Raw genomic sequence first — 25,842 nt, forward strand, 5'->3', positions numbered from 1 at the left:
CAGGTATAGTGGTGTCATAAGGGCACACACCTATTTGTTGATACACACCTCTCTCCCTAGCTTTTGAAGTTGGTCTGTCAGCTCGCCTGTTGGACCGTACCTCGATAATGCTGACAGGTCATAATGTAATACTCTCAAGAACTGCACCAAGTCATCCTCCACTCCTGGGTCAAAGAAGATCTACCATAAAATTGACCTGGCCATGTTGTCGAAGGCACAGGAGAGATCCATGAAGGCCAGGCAGACTGTGCCCTCCTTGGTGACAAAATATACTTGCTGATCAGCAGGTCTAGGCTCAGACATTGCTCCATCATGCCAAGCCCTTTTCAGAACCCAGACGTCCAACAGCATTTCTGTCTCCTAAACCCAGGTTATGAGCCTCTCAAGAACAGCTCCCCCCCACCAACTTCACAGCTGAACCCAGCAAGGATATTGGCCAATAGCACTCTGGGAATTGTTTTATTTTTATTTTTAAAAATCGGCACAAATACAGCAGTGTGGTATGACTGCGGTAGTCCCACTTTGCAGAAGGCATTAAAGCAATTACATAAAAGAGGGGCCCACAGTTCCAGTGCCATTTTTTACAGGTCCATAGGGACACCATCCTGACATGGAGCCTTATTAGGGGCGCTTTTGTTGATTGCTTCCATAATTTCATCAAGGGTAAACTCCAGGGCTAATGAAAAGGCCACCAGCTTCATCAGAAAAAATGGAGGCACTAGGCCCATAAACTCCTTTGAAATTATCTACCCAGGCTTCCAGACTGATGGTGTTAATGATAGATTTAGCCCTAGCATTCACAGATTTGGTCGTGTTAGCCTCCAACCAAAAGGCCCTGGTGTAATTCAGCCCACAAGCCCTAACCTATTTCCCCCAGGATTGTTGCAAGTCCCTACTCCTTTTCTGCAGTGCTGCCTTATACACCGCTCTGTGTTGTTGGATTTTGCATAGGTCCCTTGGAGACTCCTTTACTACTACTACTTCATGTAATAACATTGATGCCTTCCTACAGTGCTGATCAAGCCACTTATCCTCCAGAGGCACTGGTCTACTCAGTTTCAAATGCAGACCACTTTTGGCTCGATTTAGCTAGGGGGTTATGATCACTATAGGCATTAGTGACAACAACAGCCGTAGATTTCCTGGCCAGGCGTTCACAGGTTGAAAAATATAATCAATAATTGTAGAATACCTGCCGCTCTCAAAGGTAGCCTTGGCATGATAATTGGGATGACAAAACTCATTCACATTAACCAGGTCAAATGACTTAATCAAAAGGAGAAGTATTTGTCCTCTCTGGTCCCTGAAATAATAGTCATGTCCTCTACCATTATTAAGAAACATATTGCACTCATTTACCATCTGCATTAAACCAAATTGAGTATTAAAGTCCCCACCTAAGATAATTTCATAACCTGTGTGCAAATATGCAAGTTTAACTCCAAAGCTGCCAATAAAATCATATAACTTATTAAAATTCGTTGATTTATCAAAATCAAAGTACCCATTCTAAAAGTTAATAAAAACAATATTTAACCCATTGTGCCAGATTAATAAAAATGAATGGGATAAAATGCAATCAGAAGGAAGCATACTGATTTTGCATTCCGGGGTAACTTTAGTCCATGCCATGATACCTGCTCTGGCACTACCCAAATGAGGTGGAACCGCAAAGACAAAATAGGGGCAGTACCCATCAAGGTCAACATTTTCAGCAGACCAAGGGGGTCATTCTGACCTTGGCGGACGGCGGAGGCCGTCCGCCAAGGTACCGCCGTCAGAACACCGCACCGCGGTCGAAAGACCGCAGCGGTGATTCTGACATTTGCCCTGTGCTGGCGGGCGGCCGCCAAAAGACCGCCCGCCAGCCCAGGGCAAATCAACCTTCCCACTAGGATGCCGGCTCAGAATTGAGCCGGCGGAGTGGGAAGGTGCGACGGGTGCAGTTGCACCCGTCGCGTATTTCAGTGTCTGCTGGGCAGACACTGAAATACTTTTTGGGGCCCTCTTACGGGGGCCCCTGCCGTGCCCATGCCATTGGCATGGGCACGGCAGGGGCCCCCAGGGGCCCCGCGGCACCCCCTACCGCCATCCTGTTCATGGCGGGAGAGCCGCCATGAACAGGATGGCGGTAGGGGGTGTCAGAATCCCCATGGCGGCGGAGCGCGCTCCGCCGCCATGGAGGATTCAGACGGGCAGCGGAAAGTCGGCGGTACACCGCCGACTTTCCCTTTCTGGCCGCGGCTGAACCGCCGCGGTCAGAATGCCCAGCGGTCCACCGCCATCCTGTTGGCGGTGCTACCGCCGACCTCCGCCATGGCGGTAATTACCGCCATGGTCAGAATGACCCCCCAAGTCTCCTGGAAGAAGATAATATAGTTACATATAAAATAAACCCACTCTTGACAACCCACTTTACTTTCTAGACCAGCAGTAATCCAGAAGAGAACCTTGATCACAATGACATGATTATCTGTTGTTGGATTTCCTTTATTGCTTGTCGCGGTATACTGTATGGTGGTGCCCAGTGTTTGATCCCTGGTATCCAACAGGTATTAGGGTGGGCAAAGGCTACACCCCGGAGAAGCCTCTATCTTCCTCGTCAAGAGTCTTATTGGCCTCATCAGGGATACTCAGTCAATCATTTTGTGACAAATTGCTCAAAACAGAAAAGGTGGTCACACAGGCTTAAATCGGAGAAGGCTCTCCATGCAGCTGGGGCTTATGACCAGATTTCTATAAAATTAACCAAGGGGCAAGATCTTGACATTGCTGGGTTTGACATGCCCTTGCTTTGAGGCCCAAATGAGGTCTCCAGCAACCCGGGGGTTTCTAAATGTGGCAATGACAAAATCCCTGGCCAAATCTTTGTGCACATTTCCAACCCAGCAAACACTTCTTGCCATATGTACCTCTGAAAAATTGGCGTCTACATCTAATATTCCCATTAACCCAATGAGTTGTCTTGTTAATTATTTCTACCACAGTCTCATTAGTTTCAAGGCGTGACATCGGAACACCTGCCAGGACAATAATATAGGGGCATGATGCAGGGAGAAGATAGCAGCAGGAAACATTTTCCTACACTGGGCCCACCTAGGTGGGATATGGATGGGGAATACTCACAATCGTAAGACCTCCAACGTGTGGACCAACCATCACAGTTTCAGGTGGACAACAATCATTCCCAACATGGGGACAGAAATTCCTGTTATCACAATGGAGTGTGGTTGCCCCCTCCCTTCATCCTCTAGCTGGGACCATAACTCCCTACTTATACTTAGTAATTCATGCCCCAATGGCAAGGCACGCCCTCCAATAAGACCCTTGGCCAGCCTTGCATCTAGTTTATTAAGTGTCTCCTCTACATGCCCCAGCTGATTGTACTACCCCGACAGCTTGGGATCCCCAGAGGCTTCTTTGAAAATTGCAGAAATCTAAGATGTAGAGGTCCCAAGGGAGATAAGACTGGAGCTTTGTACTTGAGGTAACCCACGTTTCTGTTTAGGGCTGGGCAGTGAGGCATACTTAGTGGTCCATGTATTGCTGTCTGGGGCGCAATCATTACCTTTATCGCCTGATCCCCTTCTAACAGAACCTGCGGCAAAAGTAGAAATAGAGGTGTCCCTTTCCCTTGGTAAAGTAACTATGGATGCCATGAAAGACTATGATAGCTATCTCTCGGCAAGGAAAATTACTTAACTGATAGCCGCACTGCCTTTTCATTATACCCATACAGAGTACCACCGCCTCCCTGTTTATACCTAACTTTCTTTTACACCATGTATACACAATAAAAGAAAAACACCCCTTACAGCATATAATGGAAAATCAAGTCACAATATCTGCAAGAGAACAATCTAGTCCACTGGGCACAGTACCATTGGGGATAACAAAAATCAAGAAGGATCAACCGACCCAGCCCTCTCCAGGATCAAGCTCAAGCTGAAGCAGATGCGGTAAAGAGCATTTAAATGTGCTTACAGATGGTGAGTGGGGTAGCCCCGCAACAGCACCATCAACAGTAAAAGCTATAAATTGAAGTCACCACACAGCTGAATGAGATCAATGCTCCTGCACTGTAGAGGATGAAAACGTGCTTAAATACACTTGCAGATATCGTGCAGGCAGCTCCTAGGGAAGGATAAGCCTGTAGGTGCTGTGAAACAAAAATCCCTCTCCAGCCACACTCAGTTTGAGGCAGGGGGACTTGAATAGAGTGGGTATAACAAACACAAGAGATGACACAGCCATCGGGAATCCGGGTGCCCCACATGCACCCCACAGCCTTTCCTCAAGTCCTCAACTCCAGGCACGTTGTGGGGCTGGAACCCACCCCAGTGAAAAGCAAAAAAGAGGTTCGGGCAAGAGCCAAAGATTGAATGAGTACCTGGATAGTGAGAGGCAATCTTGCCACAGGGCCCAAACAGCACCAGCCCCAGAACCAAGTGTTTGGCCATTCCCTGGCTCTACCTAGCACTGACCTTGGCCTGGGCAGCGGGTCCCGTGAATGCACTTTATAGTACCAACAATAGTAGCAAGTGGTGGAAAAAGAGCCACCCCCTTGACCCTGCAGAGTCCTGGGGCACGTAGTCCCACTGGTGCCACCTGATACAAGGAGTCGTTAGCTACAGCAAGAAGTTACAGTACCTTACACTTTGGTTATAATAATACCCTGAAACTGGCCCCAGGATGTTTGTTTCTGGTCCAGGGAGGACCTGGCTTGGCAGTGCAGGCTGGACTGTTCCCATAAGGAACAGGGTCAAGACTGATTTGCATATGGCTGGGTCCAAAATGGGGTGGCATGGTGAGCAAAAGAACGATGGATTCAACCCAGATTTGTGACTGGGGGTGAGTGTTTGCATTGTTCAGCACTCCGTCCATCATCCTTTTGTGTTGCTAAAGTTGCCCTAAGTGGGAAGGGTAGGCCCATACATGGGTCCTGTACTCACTGTGCCACTGGATTCAAGCTAGCCTGTCTGATGAAGGCTGATACCCTGAAACCGGTCCCAGGATGCTTGTTTCTGGTCCAGGGAGGACCTGGCTTGGCAGTTCGGGCTGGACTGTTCCCGTGAGGAACAGGGTCAATACTGATTTGCATATGGCTTGGTCCAAGCTGGGGTGGCATGGTGAGCCAAAGAAAGAATGGATTAAACCCAGATCCGTGACTGGGGGTGAGTGATTGCATTGTTCAACACTCCGTCTATGATCTTTTTGTGCTGCGATAATAATCACCACCTGGCACAATAGAAAACAAGACGTGTGGTCCCCCTCAAGGTGTGCAACCAAACCACGCACACCCGATGACCACTTCTTCTCCATTTAGATTCACTATCGGATTGAATCCCACACCTGGGGAGCAGTAGAGGGTAGATACAACAATGAAGAGTATGCCATTTTCCAGTAGAGCCGACCTTATCAGGATCTGAAAAGGAGCCCAGCCACAAAGCCTAGGGGGGTGGCCATGTGTTGTCTCTTCTTGGTGCTGAAGGGTGCAGGACGGACCCACCCTTGGCCCGGGCTTCACATGGGTGTGGCCTGCATGCGTCCTGTACAGTGAAAAACAAGAGAGTGCTTTATGCATGTGAGTGAAGGCTTCTTGGGACAGCAAGTCCCCTCCTGGTCCTGCAGCAAAGTTCAGGCATCCCGGGCAGTGAGAAACAGACCACTTTATGTGCATGACTGCAGCATGCCCCTCCTCTCCAGGCAGAGAAATGCTTCTTGGGACAGCGAGTTCCTTTCTGGTCCTACTGCAAAGTTCTGGAGTTTGGAGGTATATATCTCAGATGAGTGAAAAGTCACTCTTTTGGCAAACCCACCTTTTTGTACCCCAATTTATAATGTACAATTTTTTGGTAAAGTGGTCACTCAGTGCTTATTTTGAGCCAGTGGTTTCTGGTGCTAAGCACTGGCACTTAATTTTCAACACTGGCACTGACAGTCCACTACGTGGTCTTAAATAGTCTGAATGATCACAATTGTAGGAGTGCAAAGGATAGTAACAGTGTTGATACTATTATAGGCACCGTTGAAAGAGGAAGTGGCTAGTGCAGATTGCAGTGGCCTCCCAAGAAGGGCCCTGGCTCTTACTTTTCCATTTTTTTTCACAAATTAAGCACTGAGCTTACTATATATCTATATTTTTAAGATCCCATTAAAAAACTGAACAAGTTAAAACCTCTTAGTGAAATACAAACAAAGAGAAACACCTACGAAAACATAGCAGACTTGACTCAAGGCCCCCAGTCATAACTACCAAACCAAGAATGCATTTAAGGGGTGTCACACCAAAATTACCCTAATTGAAACTACTCTCCTGCTGAATCGGTGCATGTGGGCAGGGCTCTATGTTTTTAGTCCTTGTCTGTTACAAATCATTTTATCGAGTGATTGTTGGCCCCATGTATTAAGCCCGAGTCACAAATTGAGAAAGGTGTGCAGGCAAATTAATGGGACAAGCCAAGCCAAAGCAATGCCATGGATCAGGCTTGGCTTTAAGAGTCTGTGCATAAAACGATCCATGAAAATGTTAGTCACATTCATTATTCAACAACCATTTAAAAATATGGCGAAATCTCTTCAAAATTACAGAAGTGTATTTCTGTAACATGCTGAAATGTTTCACCTTAGTACATCAGATTATATCACTGAATAGACAGACATTTATTAAAAGTGATAGTTTTTAGAAACATTCATGGCTTGTCCCCCAACAGCAATGCCATTAGTGAAAAAAGAGGCAAGTAAGTAGTCATGTAAACCCTAAAGTCATGTAACCCTAAAGGTTTTTATCAAAGATGGAGCAACATTACAGTCTGCTAAGTCCAATATAAGAGGGTCTTGTACCGCGCACATTGAGGTCTCATGTATTTATAAGTCCATGCAAAAGAGATAGTAAAGATAAAGGAGGCTCTGTGACATAAAATATTTGCCTAAGATCACACAATTTGGACAATAAGGAAAGATTGTATTGACTACAGGTTATCTCGTTTCACATTTTGAAATTCAGCCAGATGGGTATCTCTCTCTTTCTAGCTCTCTCTCTCTTTTACATCGAAGGTCACTATTTTAGCTTTCATTCTTTGCTGGCAACAGAGAAAAAACACAGAGACAGCAGACCCGACTCAGTGCCCCCAAACCAACTACCAAACCTAGAATGTATTTATCTATGGAGTTTCACCCCAAACACCTCCCTTGAAGCTACAACCCCGGGTGAAGGGGAAGATTCAGCATGCTTCTGCCAGTAGAGGGGGCAGGGGAGGGGGTACGTTGCACAGACAAACTTCACTCACAACCATTCATTTACACACACACCCATTCACAAGATTCATAAATGCACGCACACACAAAACATTAACAAAAAAATGTACCTCAGCAGCTCAGACAGCCCTAGGAGTGTTGAAAATGCTGCCTTCCCTCATTGGCTGGCCTAAGGTCAGCCAATGAGGGAAGGCAGCAGTCCCAACTTGTCACAGAGTGGGATGGGCTCAGTAAGACTGCTGACCCCACCCCATTCTGTGACGAGGTGTCACTGGTTGACACTCAGCCCGGGCACTTCAGTGCTTAAAACTGAAGCGCCCAGATTCGATAAAATCGGTGACATTCCCCCTCAAATCAACATCAAATGCTACATGCACATACCAAAGGGCCACTGGTATTATGTGGCAGGGGAGTGCTAAATTATGCAGCAATGTTGAGTAAATTATGTGGCAAGAACAGCCAAACTGTGAAGCATTACGAGGCACATTTTGAAATAGTATTAATTTTTTTGTCATTTTTAAACTGGGTAGCACTGCCTGGGCATTGGTTACACCTCGTTAGTACCAGTTTAACATCCAAATATAGAAATAAGCAACAGAAATATGACGAGTCCAGCTTTGCAAAGGGCTTCCACTGTACAGCAACAAGTGTTGCTGCATTTTTAGTAACTTGTGAACCGTTAGAGCTAGAAACAAACTTCTTTTTTTGTTAAAATGTGCAGATTAAGTAGCAGATGATTAATTATTTGGTGAATGTGCCAAATCTATATTTATGCGAAAATCGACGTAGACGCACAATAGCATAATTCCAGTGTCCCTGCATATAAATGCTTCACTGTAGTTGGTAGCCCCATTGTTTCATTTTGGACTAGTTGCCTATGCGGATGATTGAGGATTTTTAAATAGGCACGAAGGCCTGGCAAGGAGCTCAACCAGGGGCATACTGCTCAATCGTCAGTCGACAATGTCGCCTGTTAAAAGGATATTTTATGTCACCTTGGCATTGGATTACCTTAAGCAGGTCCTTAAATTGATTATATTATGCTTATAATGTAAACTATGCGGTACTTTATCTTATATCTCACACCATCTCAAAGTGTTGGGTGTAGCAACAGGAAGAAAATGGAGGGAATAAGAGAAAGGGAACAAGGAGGGAACCTTGAGAAATAAATCATACCACGAAAAGGATCAGCAGTCTCTAGTCGACCTTAGGTGTCTGTTTGCAAGGTGTAAGTATGAAAGTGAAATAATAAGCTCCAGGAGCACAAAGGAGGCAGCAAAATAGGGTAACAGATATAAATCTAGAATGGGTAAACAGTGGCAGACCTTTGCAGAAATGCAGGAAATACTTAAGTACCATGCCGAACCAACACATAGAGACTGGCAAACACGGGAAACAAACATAGAGATGCAGAAACTGTCCCACAAATCGAACCTGGCTGCATACATCAAGTATACATAGAGGCACGGAGGAACACACAGAAATAAAATGGATGTATGTAACAATACAGGTTTTATGGTTGCTTAATCCATAGACTCTTGAGGTAAATTAAATATTGGTGCCAAATCAAACCTTGCCCTTTGCCTAGAGAAATCCCTTCTGCTTGTGTATTGAATACATAAGGCTTCATCCCTATTCAATCACAGCCCTCTAAGGATGATGAACTGCTGATACCAATACAATTCTGTCGTCATGTATATTCCATTTTGTCTCTTTCCTATAATCATACATATAAAGCATTGGCAACCAGTGTTTTCGTGTCTTTGATTTCAACATGGCACTCATAGCTATGCCATTTTGACCCATATGCATGAATCAATGGCATAGCAAGTACCACAAGCAAAGGACATTTTCTACCCATTTCTCTTCTGACAGACCAAAGGAGGGCACTAGACCCCTCGGAATCCTAGGCCGTGTTGTCACCAAGCCTGCTTTACTACTGTTTGTTACACCAATGGCACCAGCACGGGAATAGTCAAGTACTGGACCTCACATTTACAAATTATTGCAATGTGTATTGGTTAATTGAAACAAATGAGGACTGTAATTCAGAATTACTAATAAGTTAAATAAAAGTTCAGGGCTAAACTAATACTATCTATACAAACGTAGTTTATTCCTACTATGGCTAGTGTGCTATCAAAGTAATTGACAATTAGCTGTGTGAAATGAAAACAGCATTCCTGAGCCATGACACCTGGAAACGTCTCTCTCGCAACGAAATTGTATATATCGATCTCCTAAGCTCTTATGGTATATTATATATGATATTTAGTCAAGTAACGCACTAGTCAAATCTGATAATGAAGTGAAGTAAATCTCACCTCCGCTGTACATGGTTGGGGAACTCCTTGAAGACCCGCTGTCATTATGGCAACCAAACTTTTCCAGTAGCTCCCTGAATTCCCTCCTGTAGCAAAATCAAACAAGGTTAAAATGTAAGTATCTTCACAACCTGTCAGGCAGTAGGCTTTGGAGCACTCGGATTCTTGGGAATATAACATAACAACGCATGTAGTGTGATACAAAATGAACAGAGAACAGCGCAATTGCCTGTCTTGTGCACACTGCTCGTTCCCCAGACTGTGACAATAAGAAAAAAAGCAATGCAATCCACTTTCACAAACAGTCCATTGCACAGGACTTCAATGTTTATATTGCTAAAACTATAGATTGCTCAGGATCCCCCAGCTGTAGGCACCAAACTGCACTTCACTCTCTGATCACTTGAGTCAGTAGCAGATGTTGCCTTTATCATGTATTGGCTCTGTGCACACAAGAACTCACAAAGCTCGGTTTACCCCGAGGAGGAATTTGTACATCAGGGTGGCTCATCTGCTTGATTTGTTACACACGACGTAGCCCCTGCCAGCCAACTTTCTTTAGCCCATTCTATTAGTGAACATTTTTTAAGGATTTTGTAAAGCGATTGGCAAACAGCCATGTCCTGTGTTTTTCTTTTTAAAGAAACAGAGGTTCAGAACAAATATTACAGCGAGTCAAAGGAAGCTGGTTCTCATCCGTTGCGGCTAGATAACAAAAGGAGCAGCCCCCTTTCCCATGCGTCAGACCGTAGGCTCCACTGCCAGGGCGGCAGATGCTGACCGGAGAGCTCTTTTCGGACAGTACAATTGAAAACTGTTAGTGACATACTGAGGGCCTGGTAGACCAGAACCAAAAACTTAAATGGAATCCTCTTCTTCTTTGGGAGCCAGTGAAGAGATCTTAGATGAGCAGATATAGACACATGCCATGAACAGAACACATGAACAGAACAGCAGAATGTCGGTCTTGTCTGAATTTCACTTTGCATCCCAACGAAGTCCGCATATGGGCAGGCTTTGAAGTATTGTTCTGCATCTGATGACCCCTTCTTCACTGAGAGAAGCAGCGGAGTATCATCTGCATATGAAATAATAAATCCAAAAGACTCAACTAAGGGAGCCATATACACATTTTAAAGAGTGGGACTCAACGAACAGCCTTGAAGAACCCTAAGGTTAAGAGATTTTACAGCGATGAATACTGGGATAGACAGCCTGCTTGTCACCAGGCATTTAGAAAAGGCTCACAATCCCGAAATCTGCAAGGTGCTGCTGAACAATAGAGTAGGATCAGTGTCGAATGTCGCTGAGGGGTCAAGTAAATTTGAGGTGGCATTCTACACCTGATCGGGTATCAGCTTTACGTAATCTGCCACCTCTAATAGGTCTCCGTGCTATGATAGGGACAAAAGCTAAACTGGCTGGCATGCAATAGCCTCTGTTGCTCTGGGTAGTCCAGGAGGAGAGTGTTGACAATTTTTTCGAGCATCTAGGCAACAGCAGGCAACAGAGAGGTGGGTCTAAAGTTGAGAAAAAAGAGGGGTCTGCAGAAGTTTTTTTTTTTTTTTTTGGATAAGGGGAGAGGCGGATTTCACTCGGGTATGTATGGCCTAATCTGACTCCTTCAAGGTTATAGTGCTGAACTGAGGGAGAGTGGAGGTACCAGCATTTTAGCTGTGACACAAGACAGAATGGGGACTCAAGCAAATTCCGAATGGAGTTTAGAATTTTGTCCCTTTCAAAATCTTTGAGCTGATTGCAAAGTTCTTGAGTGAGTGTGGTGTGACTTCTACAGGGCTTCGGTGCCAAACGTTTTGGTGACCTGAAAGAACGCTTGAGAACCGTAGTAGCAGGCTATATTTTGCATTCGAAATAAACAGTCTGCACTAACTTAATGGCAGCATGTTTCCTCAAGGCCGCTTTATAGGGAACCTTATGCCCCGGTGAATACTTTTATGCCATTCTCTTCCGCACTTCTTACCGGCCCTTCTTTCTGATGCAAGGGAAGGAGTAAACCATGGTTACACTTCTTATGAGATTGTAGTGAAGCCAGAGCCACAAATGCTCCCTCTAGCCCAGTGTTAACAGCTCCTACATCTCATTGTAGATCCCTTGAAAAGAGGTGGGTAGCACCAGCTCTGTGAGTTTATTACTCCTGTTATTACTAAAGGTGGAAAGGTCGGTCTATGAGGGTTCCTAGCCTATCAAAGTCTGTCATTGAAGGGCCACTGGAAAGGAATTAAACAGTGGTCAGATCAGACTATCATATTGGGTTCTTCGACCAATAACAACGCGTTTATGAAAATCAACTCAATTGTGATCCTGCCTGATGGGTAGTGGCAAGCATAACTGTGGGAAACTGGCACCTTGTTGCAGTACCCCCCAACTTTTTGCCTGGTTTCTGAATGCAACTTGGACTGGAGTGCACTGGGATCCTGCTAACGAGGTTCCCAGTGCCAGTTTCTTTCCCTAAAACATTGTAAACGTAATTGGACACATCCTTAGCTACCAGTATAAGTCCCTAGTAAAAGGTACTTAGAGCATGGGGTACTATGGGTAAGCCCCTGAGGGCAGCAGCACTGATTGTGCCCCCGTCAAGGGCCATGCATCCAGATGCACCCAGCACTGCCATAGCAGGCTGAGTGTCCTGGTGCAAACCTAAAATACAAAATCATCCAGGCACACTACCTGTGTGCCCTGTCCACCATACACTGCATTCACTATGGGTAAAACACCCCTGTAGCAGCCCTTACAGCCCTAAGGTAGGGTGCTCCATATTATATGTGAGGGCATAGCTGCATGGGCAATATGCTCCCTAACTGTCCCTGCCAAATCTGGGACATAGTGAGTGAACAGAGCAGCCATTTTAATGTATGTGCTGGACACTGGTCAAAACGAGTTTCCCAGCTACATAATGGGTACTCAGGCGCAGGTATAATATGGTGCAAGGCTTTACAAACTGGCACAATGGTTCCATTGCACCAGTTTGTAAATGCGGCGATGTCTGGGGAACTGTTTGCTCCGCCATAGCATAAAGAATAATGAAGGTACTGTGGCGCAATGGGCTTGTAAATAAGATGCTTGGTCTTTAGTTGGCAGAGGTTTGCACCCTGTCTACGTAAAGACCACAGTCATAGTCAGGGTAAGCCTGTGCTCACCATCTGGTAGCTTGGCACAGAGCAGGTAGGCTTAAATTAGGAGGCAATGTGTAAAGTAGTTGTGCAACACTGTAAACAGCAATACAGTAAAAACACCACACAGAAATGATCCACACCATGTTAGAAAAACAAATCTTAATTTAATGAAGAAAACAAGACCACAACAACAAAAATCCAATAAGTAGAAGTTGAGATATGAATTTTCAAATATCTACAAATGCGGTGTTTAGAAACTTAAAGCACCAGCCTGGGCTAACTGATCGCACTACCCAGAAGTAAAGTCAACAGTTCAGGCTGACTGTGATGGAGCGTGGGCCGGCTACAGGGCGAAACTTGTCTCACTGAAAGAGTACCTTATATGGAGGGTTGTCTCCGATGTGAGGAGCAGGGGAGATTATGTGCAGGTGATGCGTCAGTTCTGATCTGTGTAGAGTTGCGTTATCATCAAGCCGCATCTCGAGCAGTGGTGCAGTGCCAAACTCTTTGAGGTTGACATGGCAGTTTAAAGCTACACACACAGGCTTCTGAAATGGCAGGCCTGAGACATGTTTAAAGGGCTACTAAAGTGGGTTGCACAATCAGTAACACTATCAGTGTTGCAGGCCCACTGGTAGCATTTCGTTTACAGGCCTTGGGCACAGGTAGTACAATTTACTAGGGACTTAAATGAGATATGAGAAATGAGATATGCCAATTGTGGCTAGGCGACTGTTATGTTTTAGGGAAAGAACACATGCACTTTAACACTGGTCAGCAGTGGTAAATGCCCAGAATCCTAAAGCCAGTCAGCAAAAAGTGGAGGATAAAGGCAAACTGTTTGGGGGTGACCCTGTAGAAAGGGCCAGGTCCAACAGCAAGTTGCTACTGCCAAAAATGAGAAGTAGTGAGTCCAGCACCACACATGGCAAACCACTGATAATGCATCACCCTCCCATGGAAAATAATGAAGACAGGTACTCAAAATGAAGCCCATAGGAAATAATGTTGAATTAAATTCATTTATTTTGACTTCATTTCACAATTTCACAATATTACGATACAGCACTATTCACTTAATTTACATTTAAAATGTAATTATTTTTTATAATTATTAAATAAAAAGAAATACAAAATATATTTGTTATTATATAATAAAAACCATTGAAAATTATTGTAAGTGATGTATAGAATTAACTGTATGCAATGTCTCAGTTGTAAGGTTCCTGCTTTTGTAATAATAATAATAAGCCTTATAGGGTGCATAGCTACTTCAAATGAAGTGTTCCAGTGCTACAATGCTGATTCCAGTGGAATAACGCTGCACATCATGTTGATCAGGTCTCAACCAGAACCAAAAAGCCAGGTTTTCAGTTTTTTCCTAAAAAGAGTTTCAGAGAGAGCATGCGGAATTACAGCAGGAAGGGAGTTCCAGATTCTTGGTGCAAGATGGCTGAAGAACCTGCTGCCTACTCTAACATTTTTAGATTTTGGGGCAATAGCCTGTTTAGCTTCTGTCGATCCTAAGTTTCTGGATTGGATATCAGGTTTAACCCTCAACTGAAGCTATGATGGGCCTTGAGAGGAGAGAACCCTGTAGCAGTATCAGAGAGCTATGAAAGTGATTTGTTGCCTGACCGGGAGTCAGTGTAGTTTCCTCAGCGCAGTGTAGTGTTGTAGTGTTGATACAGTTTCTTTATTGCTTTACACCACTTCCCTGTTTGTATTAATTTATAAGTTGTTGTTTCACCTGTTCGTGAGAAACTTAAAGATGTTTACGCTGTCTTCTATTCTGAATCCGAACTGCTACAGGTTTTTACTGGTCTGAGAGGGCTATCTTGTTACTTCTTGAGTCTAGTTAGATTTTGCCCATTGAAGCACCGAGACACTAGTCCAGGTGGCAAGGACCTCAACACCCACAATCCTGTGCACTGAAGGCAGGGCCTGCTCGTAAGGCACCATTCAGGTGCTGTAAAGCAGCTAGAGAAGACTGTGCGTGGGAAGCAAATGGTCATGGCTGGACTCCCAAGTCAAACAGGATTACTCTAGAAGCCATCCCAGAGTCATTAGATGATCATCCAACTACATTAGAAGTCATTTTCACGTCATCAGACATCATCCAGCTCTTGAAGTCATCAGCAAAGTTTAGAAACTTGAGCCTGATGATTTGAGGATGACCTGAAAATGACTATCTGATGACATCATGGGATGTGATTGTTTCCAATGACCTGAGGATGATTTACAATGACTTGTTGATGACTTGATAAGCACTAACATTTTGCCTTCAGTTAAAATGCTTCCTAATTTAAAAAAGAGCAGTTGCCGATTACTTTGCAAACACGTGCATCATTTTTGGTCAGTATTTTTTTGACAGACTAGAGATTGTGCTGGGTAATTTTATCATTAGTTGCTGATTACTTTGAAATGAGCACCATTTTAGTGTTCACACAATTTTGCATTGTTTTAAAAAATGAAATGTGCATTAGAGTTCAACATGAACATGCATGTCACATGTCCCAATCATATAATATAACACAGTTTGGAGAAGATGATAATCTTTGACAGCCATTTTTGTGTAGCATGCAGTTTACAAGTTTGTCCCTGGTGATTGCTCAGTGAGCCGAGTGCCTATTGCATACAGCACATGCTTTACTCGCAGAAAGACTGATGAATGATTTACTGCATCTGCTAAATATATCTGTGTAAGCTGAAGGTTACACTCAAGAAGCAATCTATATGTAACTTTGAAATTCCAATCCCCGCAAATGGATTAATGCACCCAGTGTAGAGATTTACTTGTATTTCACAGATTTATTTCAATATGGTTCCAATAGTTCATTTGGTTGAGTGTCTGGTGCTACCTTACATGGACTGCTGAATCTGTTGCTGAATTCTGGCTCTAAACTCCATGTCCCTTCATTCCACAAAGTTGAATCCATAGGATCTGCTGTGCCTGAGGCTGTTCACCCTTAATCCCATTAATAAAAGTGAGTGACGTAATGGTAAAATGCAGAGATCTGTAATGTGCTGGTGTACAACATAAAATGCATATTCACAGTCAGTTCAGATTTATGCTGCAGGCACATTAACCCAACAAAGTGTCATACCACTATTTATTTGCTGTCACCAAAAACTATTCCTGGAAAGATACATAAATGCTAATTAAACTGTTGCAAACCTTTGGAAAAGCTACAACAGTGAATGTTTTTTTTTTCAATTAAAATTTACCTAAAAGTGTATTGGAGTTCTTGCAACTGGTGTAAAATCAGTTATTATTTCATTATCATAGCGCACTTTAAACTATTTGTAATAAAACCCTTGGACGCTACAACATATTGTAATTGTATTGTAATAGTATTTTTATAGCGCTTACTAGCCCTAACAAGGCGTCGAAGCGCTTTTCGGTGAGTAGCAAGCTACTCTGGAACCCAACAAGAATTAGTGATGGATTAGTATCGGGAAATATGAGTACAGTTTTAGTGTTATTATGAGTTCATTTGAGCCGCGGATATGAGAGTTTGTTAGTTAGATTGACTGGAGTAATGGAGGGGTGGAGGAGGAAAGAAATCCAGAAGTGTTAATTGGGAGTATATCCTTCATTTACTCAACCCAAAGGCTTGGGATGAGTAAAGGGGGATGGAGGAGGGAATAGTCTGTGGAAGGATTAGGGAGAGCATAGTAGCAGGGTGAGATAAATGAGGGAGAATTTAGTAGGGTTGTGTGGGAGGTCATGGTAGTAGAGTGAGGTTTGGTGAGTTAGATGTGGAAGCGGAGGGAAGAGCTTAGGCAGAGTTATTTAGGAGACAAAAGTAGTAGAAAGGATTTGAAATGAGTCAGAGTGGGAATAGAGGATAGTTTGATATAGACATGGCATATGATGATGGGTAGATAAGTGTGATAAGATGAGAGCAGGAATTCATAGATAACTAGTATAACAACCCACCCAGGAGCCATGGAATGACCCACGAACATGCCAAGCACAGAAACAACATATACACATACATACATACATATATATATATATACATACACACATACACACACACATACAAACACACATGAATACACACACATATGCACATACAATGCATAATTAGAACCATGGGTAAATATACTTAGTCAAACAGGTTTAAAGAGTGTGTGTGTATTTTATTGTTATGACATAGTAGAGATACATATTTTCTAAAGAACTATACATAACTGGAAATATACGCATAATCAGAAAAAATATTTATCAACATAGGCATATGCAGTCCATAGTTGTTTGAATATGGTGGTTATGAATGAGAGAGCCAACTTTTGAGTAGTTTTCTGAAGACAAGAAAGTTATCTGTGGCTCTTATAGCTGGGGGGTAATGAATTCCATAGTTTGGCTGCTTGAACGGAGAAGGATGTACCACCTAAAGTCTTTTTCTTGTATGGTGGTGTTCTAAGGCGGGGTGCCAATCTTGAGCGGAGGTTTCTTTGTTGGATGTATTTGGTTATTTTGTTTCTGATAAAAAGCGGTCCTGTTCCATGTATAGCTTTGTGGGTGATACAAAGCAGCTTGAAAGTGCATCTTCTGGCAACGGGTAACCAGTGTAGTGCTCTCAAGACAGGGGAGATGTGGGCTTGCAGCTTTACATGTAATAGTAGCCTGGCTGCGGAATTCTGGATACGTTGTAGTTTTTTCATAATAGATAGAGATGATCCATGGTAGAGGCCACTGGCATAATCCAGTTTGGATAGTACAAGCGAGATAGTAGCTTGCACCTTGTGTGGAAATCCGAGGTGGGGGAAGATGCGTCGTAAAGTCTTCAAGGTGATGAAGCTTGTTTGTGCTAATTTGTCCACTTGGGCATTCATAGTTAACTTGGAATCCATGGTGATTCCAAGGTTTTTAACTTCCTTGGATAATTGAGGAGGTGGTCCGAGATCGTCAGGCCAGACGCACAGAGGGTCATAACTTTTCCAGTCACCACATATGAGTATTTCTGTTTTGGAGGTATTGAGTTTGAGATGGCTCCAGGTCATCCACTGATCAACGGCTCTGAGGCAACTGAAGATTTTTGAGTTTTCAATGTTTTTGGGGCATTCTAATTTAAGGAGTATTTGTGTGTCATCTGCATAGTTGTAGCATGTTAGATGGAAATCATTGATCAGTTCTGGTAAAGATATCATTTAGATGTTGAAAAGCAAAGGTGAGATGATTGATCCTTGGGGGACCCCTGCTTTTGTGAGGAAGGGTTAGGACGAGAAGGGGGTCAAGTGAATGATATTAGATCTTTTTTTAATATAGGAAGTAATCCAGTCGAGAGCAATCCCGGCTTCGTGGAGTCTTTGAATTAGGGTGTCATGGTCAAACGTATCAAAGGCAACTGAGAGGTCCAAGAGAAGTAGTGCAGCAACTCCATTGTGGTTGACTGTGTTTTTAAGATCATCCCAGATTGCTATGAATTCATTGAAGACAATTCTATACTTTCAGACTTCCAAACTGGATTCCGCCCAGGAAGAAGGCGGAATCCAGTTTGGAAGTCTGAAAGTATAGAATTGTCTTCAATGAATTGTGACATCTGGATGAATGCTGCTCTTTCTATCAGTTTTTTTCAGGAAAGGTCCATTTGTGATTGGTCTGTAGTTGTTGGGGTCTTGCGGGTCTAGGTTTGTTTTCTTTAATAACGGTCGTATGTATGCCTTTTTCAGGTCTACAGGAAAAGTTCCTGAAGTTAAAGAGTTGTTGATGATTCTTCTTATAGGTGTGGCAGCAGAAGTAGATAGAAGAATGTTCTTGAAGATTTGTGGTGGGCAAGGGTCAGAAGGGCAACCAGAAGGTCTGCTTGTTTTGACCAAATCCATAAATTCACCTTGGGATATTTGTTTGAAGGACTGTAGAGGTTGGGTTGGTTTGTTCTTAGAGGGTATTTTAGGAAAGGGGTTGGCGCTGATGGTTTTCTTCTGTTTTAAATAGGAGTCCAATGTGTCAGCGTTGGTTGTGAAATGAGTTGCCAATTTGTTTGTGAAATCTTGAGTCCTGGGATGACTTCCTTCCATACATATAGGTTTTCGAAATTCATTGAGAATTTTGTAAAATTCCTTGGTTGTAGATTGAGCATTTTGAATTCTGTCTGAGTAGTACCTGTTTTAAACTTTTTTTATTGATGATTTGTATATTCTGTTAAGTTTGTGTAGCTGCAGTTTGTATCCACTGTTGCTTGTTTTGAGCCAGGTCCCCTGCAACTTTCTGATTTGTTGCTTTATCTTTTTAAGTTCTGTGTTTCTCCAAGGTGTTGTTTTTCTTTTGTCGTGTTTAGTTTTTCTGAGTGGTATTAGGATATCAAAAGCTTCCTGTAGCCACTCATAGGCCCATATTTATACTTTTTTAGTGTTCGCATTTGCGGCGCTTTTTGACGCAAAAACGGTGCAAAATTACAAAATACAATTGTTTTGTGCCGTTTTTGCGTCAAAAAGCGGTGCAAATGCGGCGCTAAAAAAGTATAAATATGGGCCATAAAGTTTTGGCACAGAATTAATTGTATCTAGATCTGTGTTGGCTGTTAGTTGTGTTTCTAAGTCATAAAAATTGAGTTTGCTCCATGGTCGATAGGTGCATGTATGTAAGTTGTTGTGGGGTGTGTTGATTTGTGGAGTTGTATGTCGGAAAGTTATCAAATGGTGGTCTGACGAAGTGATTGGTGTGATGCTATGAATAGTAACTAGTTCAGGCTTGGCAAAAATGACATCTAGGATGTGTCCAGCGATGTGTGTGGGATTGTGTACAATCTGATGTAGGCAGCTGCTGCTCTATTCAGAATCTCCTTGGATATAGACAGGCTGAATCCACACTTCCAAGCTAGCAGAGTCTAATTTCCAGGTAAGGGAGAGATTGTTTAAAAAACAAAATACTGCTGGACGCGCACTCTGAAATCAGGCTTTTTTAAAGGCAAAAAACAGGGGGGCAGACAGTTTTTAAACACAATTTAAATCACAGAAACAGATTAAAACAGTCTCCTAAAAACACACTCTGCAAAATGTACGTAGCCTTTTTACTTAGAAGAAAAAAAGGGGTGGGGTTATGTGCCCCAAACTAGCAAGGCAATTCACACGGTCACGGCAAAACAAATAAAAAAAAAACACCACTTTAAAAGAGGCCAGGCTGCCTGAAACACAGAGAGTCCACAGTAAAACAGACACAGGTAGCTGAAATAAACACTTTTGAACAAATGATACTATTTACCCAGAAAAAACAGGGACTCAGAGAGCCAATCAGCTAAGTACAGTCCCTGTGGGCAGGGACAAAGGCAGCTGCTGCTCTATTCAGAATCTCCTTGGATACAGACAGGCTGAATCCACTCTTCCAAGCTAGCAGAGTCTACTTTCCAGGTAAGGGAGAGATTGTTTAAAAAACCAACACTGGAATACTGCTGGGCGCGCACTCGGAAATCGGGCTTTTTTAAAGGCAAAAAACAGACAGTTTTTAAACACAATTTAAATGACAGATACAGATTAAAACAGTCTCCTAAAAACACACTCTGCAAGATGTATGTAGCCTTTTTACTTAGAAAAAAAAGGGGGGGATATGTGCCACAAACTAGCAAGGCAATTCACACGGTCACGGTAAAAATGAATAAAAAAAAAAAACCACCACTTTAAAAGAGGCCAGGCTGCCTGAAACACAGAGAGTCCACAGTAAAACAGACAGAGGTAGCTGAAATAAGCAATTTTGAACAAATAATACTATTTACTCAGAAAAATCTCAGGGCTCCTTACCTAGGACTTTTTGCAATCCTTGAACACTGGGCTGTATTAGGACACAGGGAAGATGCTGAGGCTCACAAAATGGAAGTGGCAGTCTTGGGCTTCCCTCCACAAACCTAAGGGGCCAGAGCAGGTGTGGGGGGGAGGTCTCAGGTGCAACAGGGACTCAGAGAGCCAATCAGCTAAGTCCAGTGTCTGTGGGCAGGGGCAAAGGCAGCTGCTGCTCTTTTCAGAATGAATCTCCTTGGATACAGACATGCTGAATACACACTTCCAAGCTAGCAGAGTCTACTTTCCAGGTAAGGGAGAGATTGTTTAAAAAACAAACAATGGAATACTGCAGGGCGCGCACTCTGAAAAAGGGCTTTTTTAAAGGCAGAAAGCAGGGGGGCAGACAGTTTTTAAACACAATTTAAATCACAGAAACAGATTAAAACAGTCTCCTAAAAACACACTCATCAAGATGTATGTAGCCTTTTTACTTAGAAGAAAAAACAGGGGGGGTTATGTGCCACAAACTAGCAAGGCAATCAACACAGTCACGGTAAAAACAAATAAAAAATGAACACCACTTTAAAAGAGTCCAGGCTGCCTGAAACACAGAGACTCCACAGTAAAACAGACACAGGTAGCTGAAATAAACACTTTTGAACAAATTATACTATTTACCCAGAAAAATCTCAGGGCTCCTTACCTAGGTCTTTATGCAATCCTTGAACACTAGGCTGTATAAGAACACAGGGAAGATGCTGAGACTCACAAAATGGAGGTGGTTGTCTTGAGATTCCCTCCACAAACTTAAGGGGCCAGAGCAGGTGTGGGGGGGAGGGCTCAGGTGCAAAAGGAACTCAGAGAGCCAATCAGCTAAGTCCAGTCCCTGTGGGCAGGGACAAAGGCAGCTGCTGCTCTATTCAGAATCTCCTTGGATACAGACAGGCTGAATCCACACTTCCAAGCTAGCAGAGTCTGCTTTCCAGGTAAGGGAGAGATTGTTTAAAAAACAAACAATGGAATACTGTGGGGCGCGCACTCTGAAATCGGGCTTTTTTCAAGGCAAAACACAGGGGGGCAGACAGTTTTTAAACACAATTTAAATCACAGAAACAGATTAAAACAGTCTCCTAAAAACACAATCTGCAAGATGTATGTAGCCTTTTTACTTAGAAGAAAAAAGGGGGGGGGGGTGTTATGTGCCACAAACTAGCAAGGCAATTCACACAGTCACGGCAAAAACCAATTTAAAGAAAACACCACTTTAAAAGAGGCCAGGCTGCCTGAAACACAGAGAGTCCACAGTAAAACAGACACAGGTAGATTAAATAAGCAATTTTGAACAAATAATACTATTTACTCAGAAAGATCTCAGGGCTCCTTACCTAGGACTTTTTGCAATCCTCGAACACTGGGCTGTATTAGGACACAGGGAAGATGCTGAGGTTCACAAAATGGAGGTGGCTGTATTGGGATTCCCTCCACAAACCTAAAGGGCCAGAGCAGGGTTGGGGGGGAGGGCTCAGGTGCAACAGGGGCTCAGAGACCAATCAGCTAAGTCCAGTCCCTGTGGGCACGGACAAAGGCAGCAGCTGCTCTATTCAGAATCTCCTTGGATACAGACAGGTTGAATCCACACTTCTAAGCTGGCAGAGTCTACTTTCCAGGTAAGGGAGAGATTGTTTAAAAAACAAACACTGGAATACTGCTAGGCGCGCACTCTGAAATTGGACTTTTTTAAAGGCAAAAAACATGGGGGCAGACAGTTTTTAAACACAATTTAAATCACAATAACAGATTGAAACAGTCTCCTAAAAACACACTCTGCTAGATGTATGTAGCCTTTTTACATAGAAGGAAAAAAGGAGGGTTTATGTGCCACAAACTACAAGGTATTTCACACAGTCACAGCAAAAACACATTTGAAAAAAACACCACTTTAAAAGAGGCCAGGCTGCCTGAAACAGAGAGAGTCCACAGTAAAACAGACACAGGTAGCTGAAATAAACACTTTTGAACAAATAATACTATTTACCCAGAAAAATCTCAGGGCTCCTTACCTAGGGCTTTTTGCAATCCTTGAACACTGGGCTGTATTAGGACACAGGGAAGATGCTGAGGCTCACAAAATGGAGGTGGCTGTCTTGGGCTTCCCTCCACAAACTTAAGGGGCCAGAGCAGGTATGGAGGAAGGGCTCAGGTACAACAGGGACTCAGAGAGCCAATCAGCTACGTCCAGTCCCTGTGGGCAGGGAAAAAGGAAGCTGCTGCTCTATTCAGAATCTCCTTGGATACAGACAGGCTGAATCCACACTTTCAAGCTAGCAGAGTCTGCCTTCCAGTTATGGGAGAGATTGTTTAAAAAACAAACACTGGAATACTGCTGGGCGCGCACTCTGAAATTGGGCTTTTTTAAAGGCAAAAAACAGGGGGGCAGACAATTTTTAAACACAATTTAAATCACAGAAACAGATTAAAACAGTCTCCTAACAACACACCCTGCAAGATGTATGTAGCCTTTTTACTTAGAAGAAAAAAAGGGCGGGTTATGTGCCAAAAACCAGCAAGGCAATTCACACAGTCACGGCAAAAATGATTTTTAAAAAAACACCACTTTAAAAGAGGCCAGGCTGCCTGAAACACAGAGAGTCCGCAGTAAACCAGACACAGGTAGCTGAAATAAACACTTTTGAACAAATAATACTATTTACCCAGAAAAATCTCAGGGCTCCTTACCTATGCCTTTTTGCAATCCTTGAACACTGGGCTGTATTAGGACACAGGGAAGATGCTGAGGCTTACAAAATGGAGGTAGCTGTCTTGGGCTTCCCTCCATAAACCTAAGGGGCCAGAGCAGGTATGGGGGGAGGGCTCAGGTGCAACAGGGACTCAGAGAGCCAATCAGCTACGTCCAGTCCCTGTGGGCAGGAAAAAAGGCAGCTACTGCTCTATTCAGAATCTCCTTGGATACAGACAGGCTGAATCCACACTTTAAAGCCAGCAGAGTCTACTTTCCAGTTATGGGAGAGATTGTTTAAAAAACAAACACTGGAATACTGCAGGGCACGCACTCTAAAATCGGCCTTTTTAAAGGCACAAAACAGGGGGGCAGACAGTTTTTAAGCAAAAGAAAAAAGGGGGGGTTATGGGCCTCAAACTAGCAAGGCAATTCACACAGTCACGGCGAAAACGAATAAAAAAAAAACCACTTTAAAAGAAGCCAGGCTGCCTGAAACACAGAGAGTCCGCAGTAAAACACACACAGGTAGCTGAAATAAACACTTTTGAAGAAATAATACTATTTACCCAGAAAAATCTCAGGGCTCCTTACCTAGTCGTTTTGCTATCCTTGAACACTGGGCTGTATTAGGACTCAGGGAAGATGCTGATGCTCACAAAATGGAGGTGGCTGTCTTGGGCTTCCCTCTACAAACTTAAGGGGCCAGAGCAGGTGTGGGGGGGAGGGCTCAGGTGCAACAGGGACTCAGAGACCAATCAGCTAAGTCCAGTCCCTGTGGGCACGGACAAAGGCAGCAGCTGCTCTATTCAGAATCTCCTTGGATACAGACAGGCTGAATTCACACTTCCAAGCTAGCAGAGTCAACTTTCTAGGTAAGGGAGAGATTGTTTGAAAAACAAACACTGGAATACTGCTGGGCGTGCACTCTGAAATCGGGCTTTTTTAAAGGCAAAAATCAGGGTGGCAGACAGTTTTTAAACACAATTTAAATTTAAAAAAAACAGATTAAAATAGTCACCTAAAACCACACTCTGCTAGATGTATGTAGCCTTTTTACATAGAAGAAAAAAAGGGGGGGTTATGTGCCACAAAGTACAAGGCATTTCACACAGTCACGGCAAAAACACATTTAAAAAAAACACCACTTTAAAAGAGGCCAGGCTGTCTGAAACACAGAGAGTCCACAGTAAAACAGACAAAGGTAGCTTAAATAAACACTTTTGAACAAATAATACTATTTACCCAGAAAAATCTCAGGGCTCCTTACCTAGTCTTTTTGCAATCCTTCAACACTGGGCTGTATTAGGACACAGGGAAGATGCTGAGGCTCACAAAATGGATGTGGCTGTCTTGGGCTTCCCTCCACAAACTTAAGGGGCCGTAGCAGGTGTGGGGGGAGGGCTCAGGTGCAACAGGGACTCAGAGAGCCAACCAGCTAAGTGCAGTCCCTGTGGGCAGGGACAAAGGAAGCTGCTTCTCTATTCAGAATCTCCTTGGATACAGACAGGCTGAATCCACACTTCCAAGCTAGCAGTCTACTTTCCAGGTAAGGGAGAGATTGTTTAAAAAACAAACACTGGAATACTGCTGGGCGCACACTCTGAAATTGGGCTTTTTTAAAGGCAAAAAAAAGGGGGCAGACAGTTTTTAAACACAATTGAAATCACAAAAACAGATTAAAACCCTCTCCTAAAAACACACTCTGCTAGATGTATGTAGCCTTTTTTACATAGAAGAAAAAAAGGGGGGTTTATGTGCCACAAACTACAAGGCATTTCACACAATCATGGCAAAAACACATTTTAAAAAAACACCACTTTAAAAGAGGCCAGGCTGCCTGAAACTCAGAGAGTCCACAGTAAAACAGACACAGGTAGCTGAAATAAACACTTTTGAACAAATAATACTATTTACCCAGAAAAATCTCAGGGCTCCTTACCTAGGGCTTTTTGCAATCCTTGAACACTGGGCTGTATTAGGACACAGGGAAGATGCTGAGGCTCACAAAATGGAGGTGGCTGTCTTGGGCTTCCCTCCACAAACTTAAGGGGCCAGAGCAGGTATGGAGGAAGGGCTCAGGTACAACAGGGACTCAGAGAGCCAATTAGCTACGTCCAGTCCCCATGGGCAGGGAAAAAGGAAGCTGCTGCTCTATTCAGAATCTCCTTGGATACAGACAGGCTGAATCCACACTTTCAAGCTAGCAGAGTCTACCTTCCAGTTATGGGAGAGATTGTTTAAAAAACAAACACTGGAATACTGCTGGGCGTGCACTCTGAAATCGGGCTTTTTTAAAGGCAAAAATCAGGGTGGCAGACAGTTTTTAAACACAATTTAAATAAAAAAAAAACTGATTAAAACAGTCACCTAAAACCACACTCTGCTAGATGTATGTAGCCTTTTTACATAGAAGAAAAAAAGGGGGGGTTATGTGCCACAAACTACAAGGCATTTCACACAGTCACGGCAAAAACACATTTTTAAAAAAACACCACTTTAAAAGAGGCCAGGCAGTCTGAAACACAGAGAGTCCACAGTAAAACAGACACAGGTAGCTGAAATAAACACTTTTGAACAAATAATACTATTTACCCAGAAAAATCTCAGGGCTCCTTACCTAGTCTTTTTGCAATCCTTGAACACTGGGCTGTATTAGGACACA

At 43.3% G+C, this 25,842-nt stretch overlaps 1 protein-coding gene across 1 annotated transcript in view; it reads right to left on the reverse strand.

Annotated features, from left to right (window-relative positions):
• Positions 1-25,842, reverse strand: part of LOC138262426 (partitioning defective 3 homolog) — a 1,341,057-nt gene that overhangs the window by 324,484 nt on the left and 990,731 nt on the right. The window contains exon 6 of the mRNA XM_069212326.1: positions 9,582-9,667. Within this exon, the coding sequence (XP_069068427.1) occupies positions 9,582-9,667 (86 nt within the window). The remainder of the gene's footprint in view (positions 1-9,581; positions 9,668-25,842) is intronic.

This window comes from Pleurodeles waltl, chromosome 10 (genome assembly GCF_031143425.1).
Source record: "Pleurodeles waltl isolate 20211129_DDA chromosome 10, aPleWal1.hap1.20221129, whole genome shotgun sequence".
Taxonomy (NCBI): domain Eukaryota; kingdom Metazoa; phylum Chordata; class Amphibia; order Caudata; family Salamandridae; genus Pleurodeles; species Pleurodeles waltl.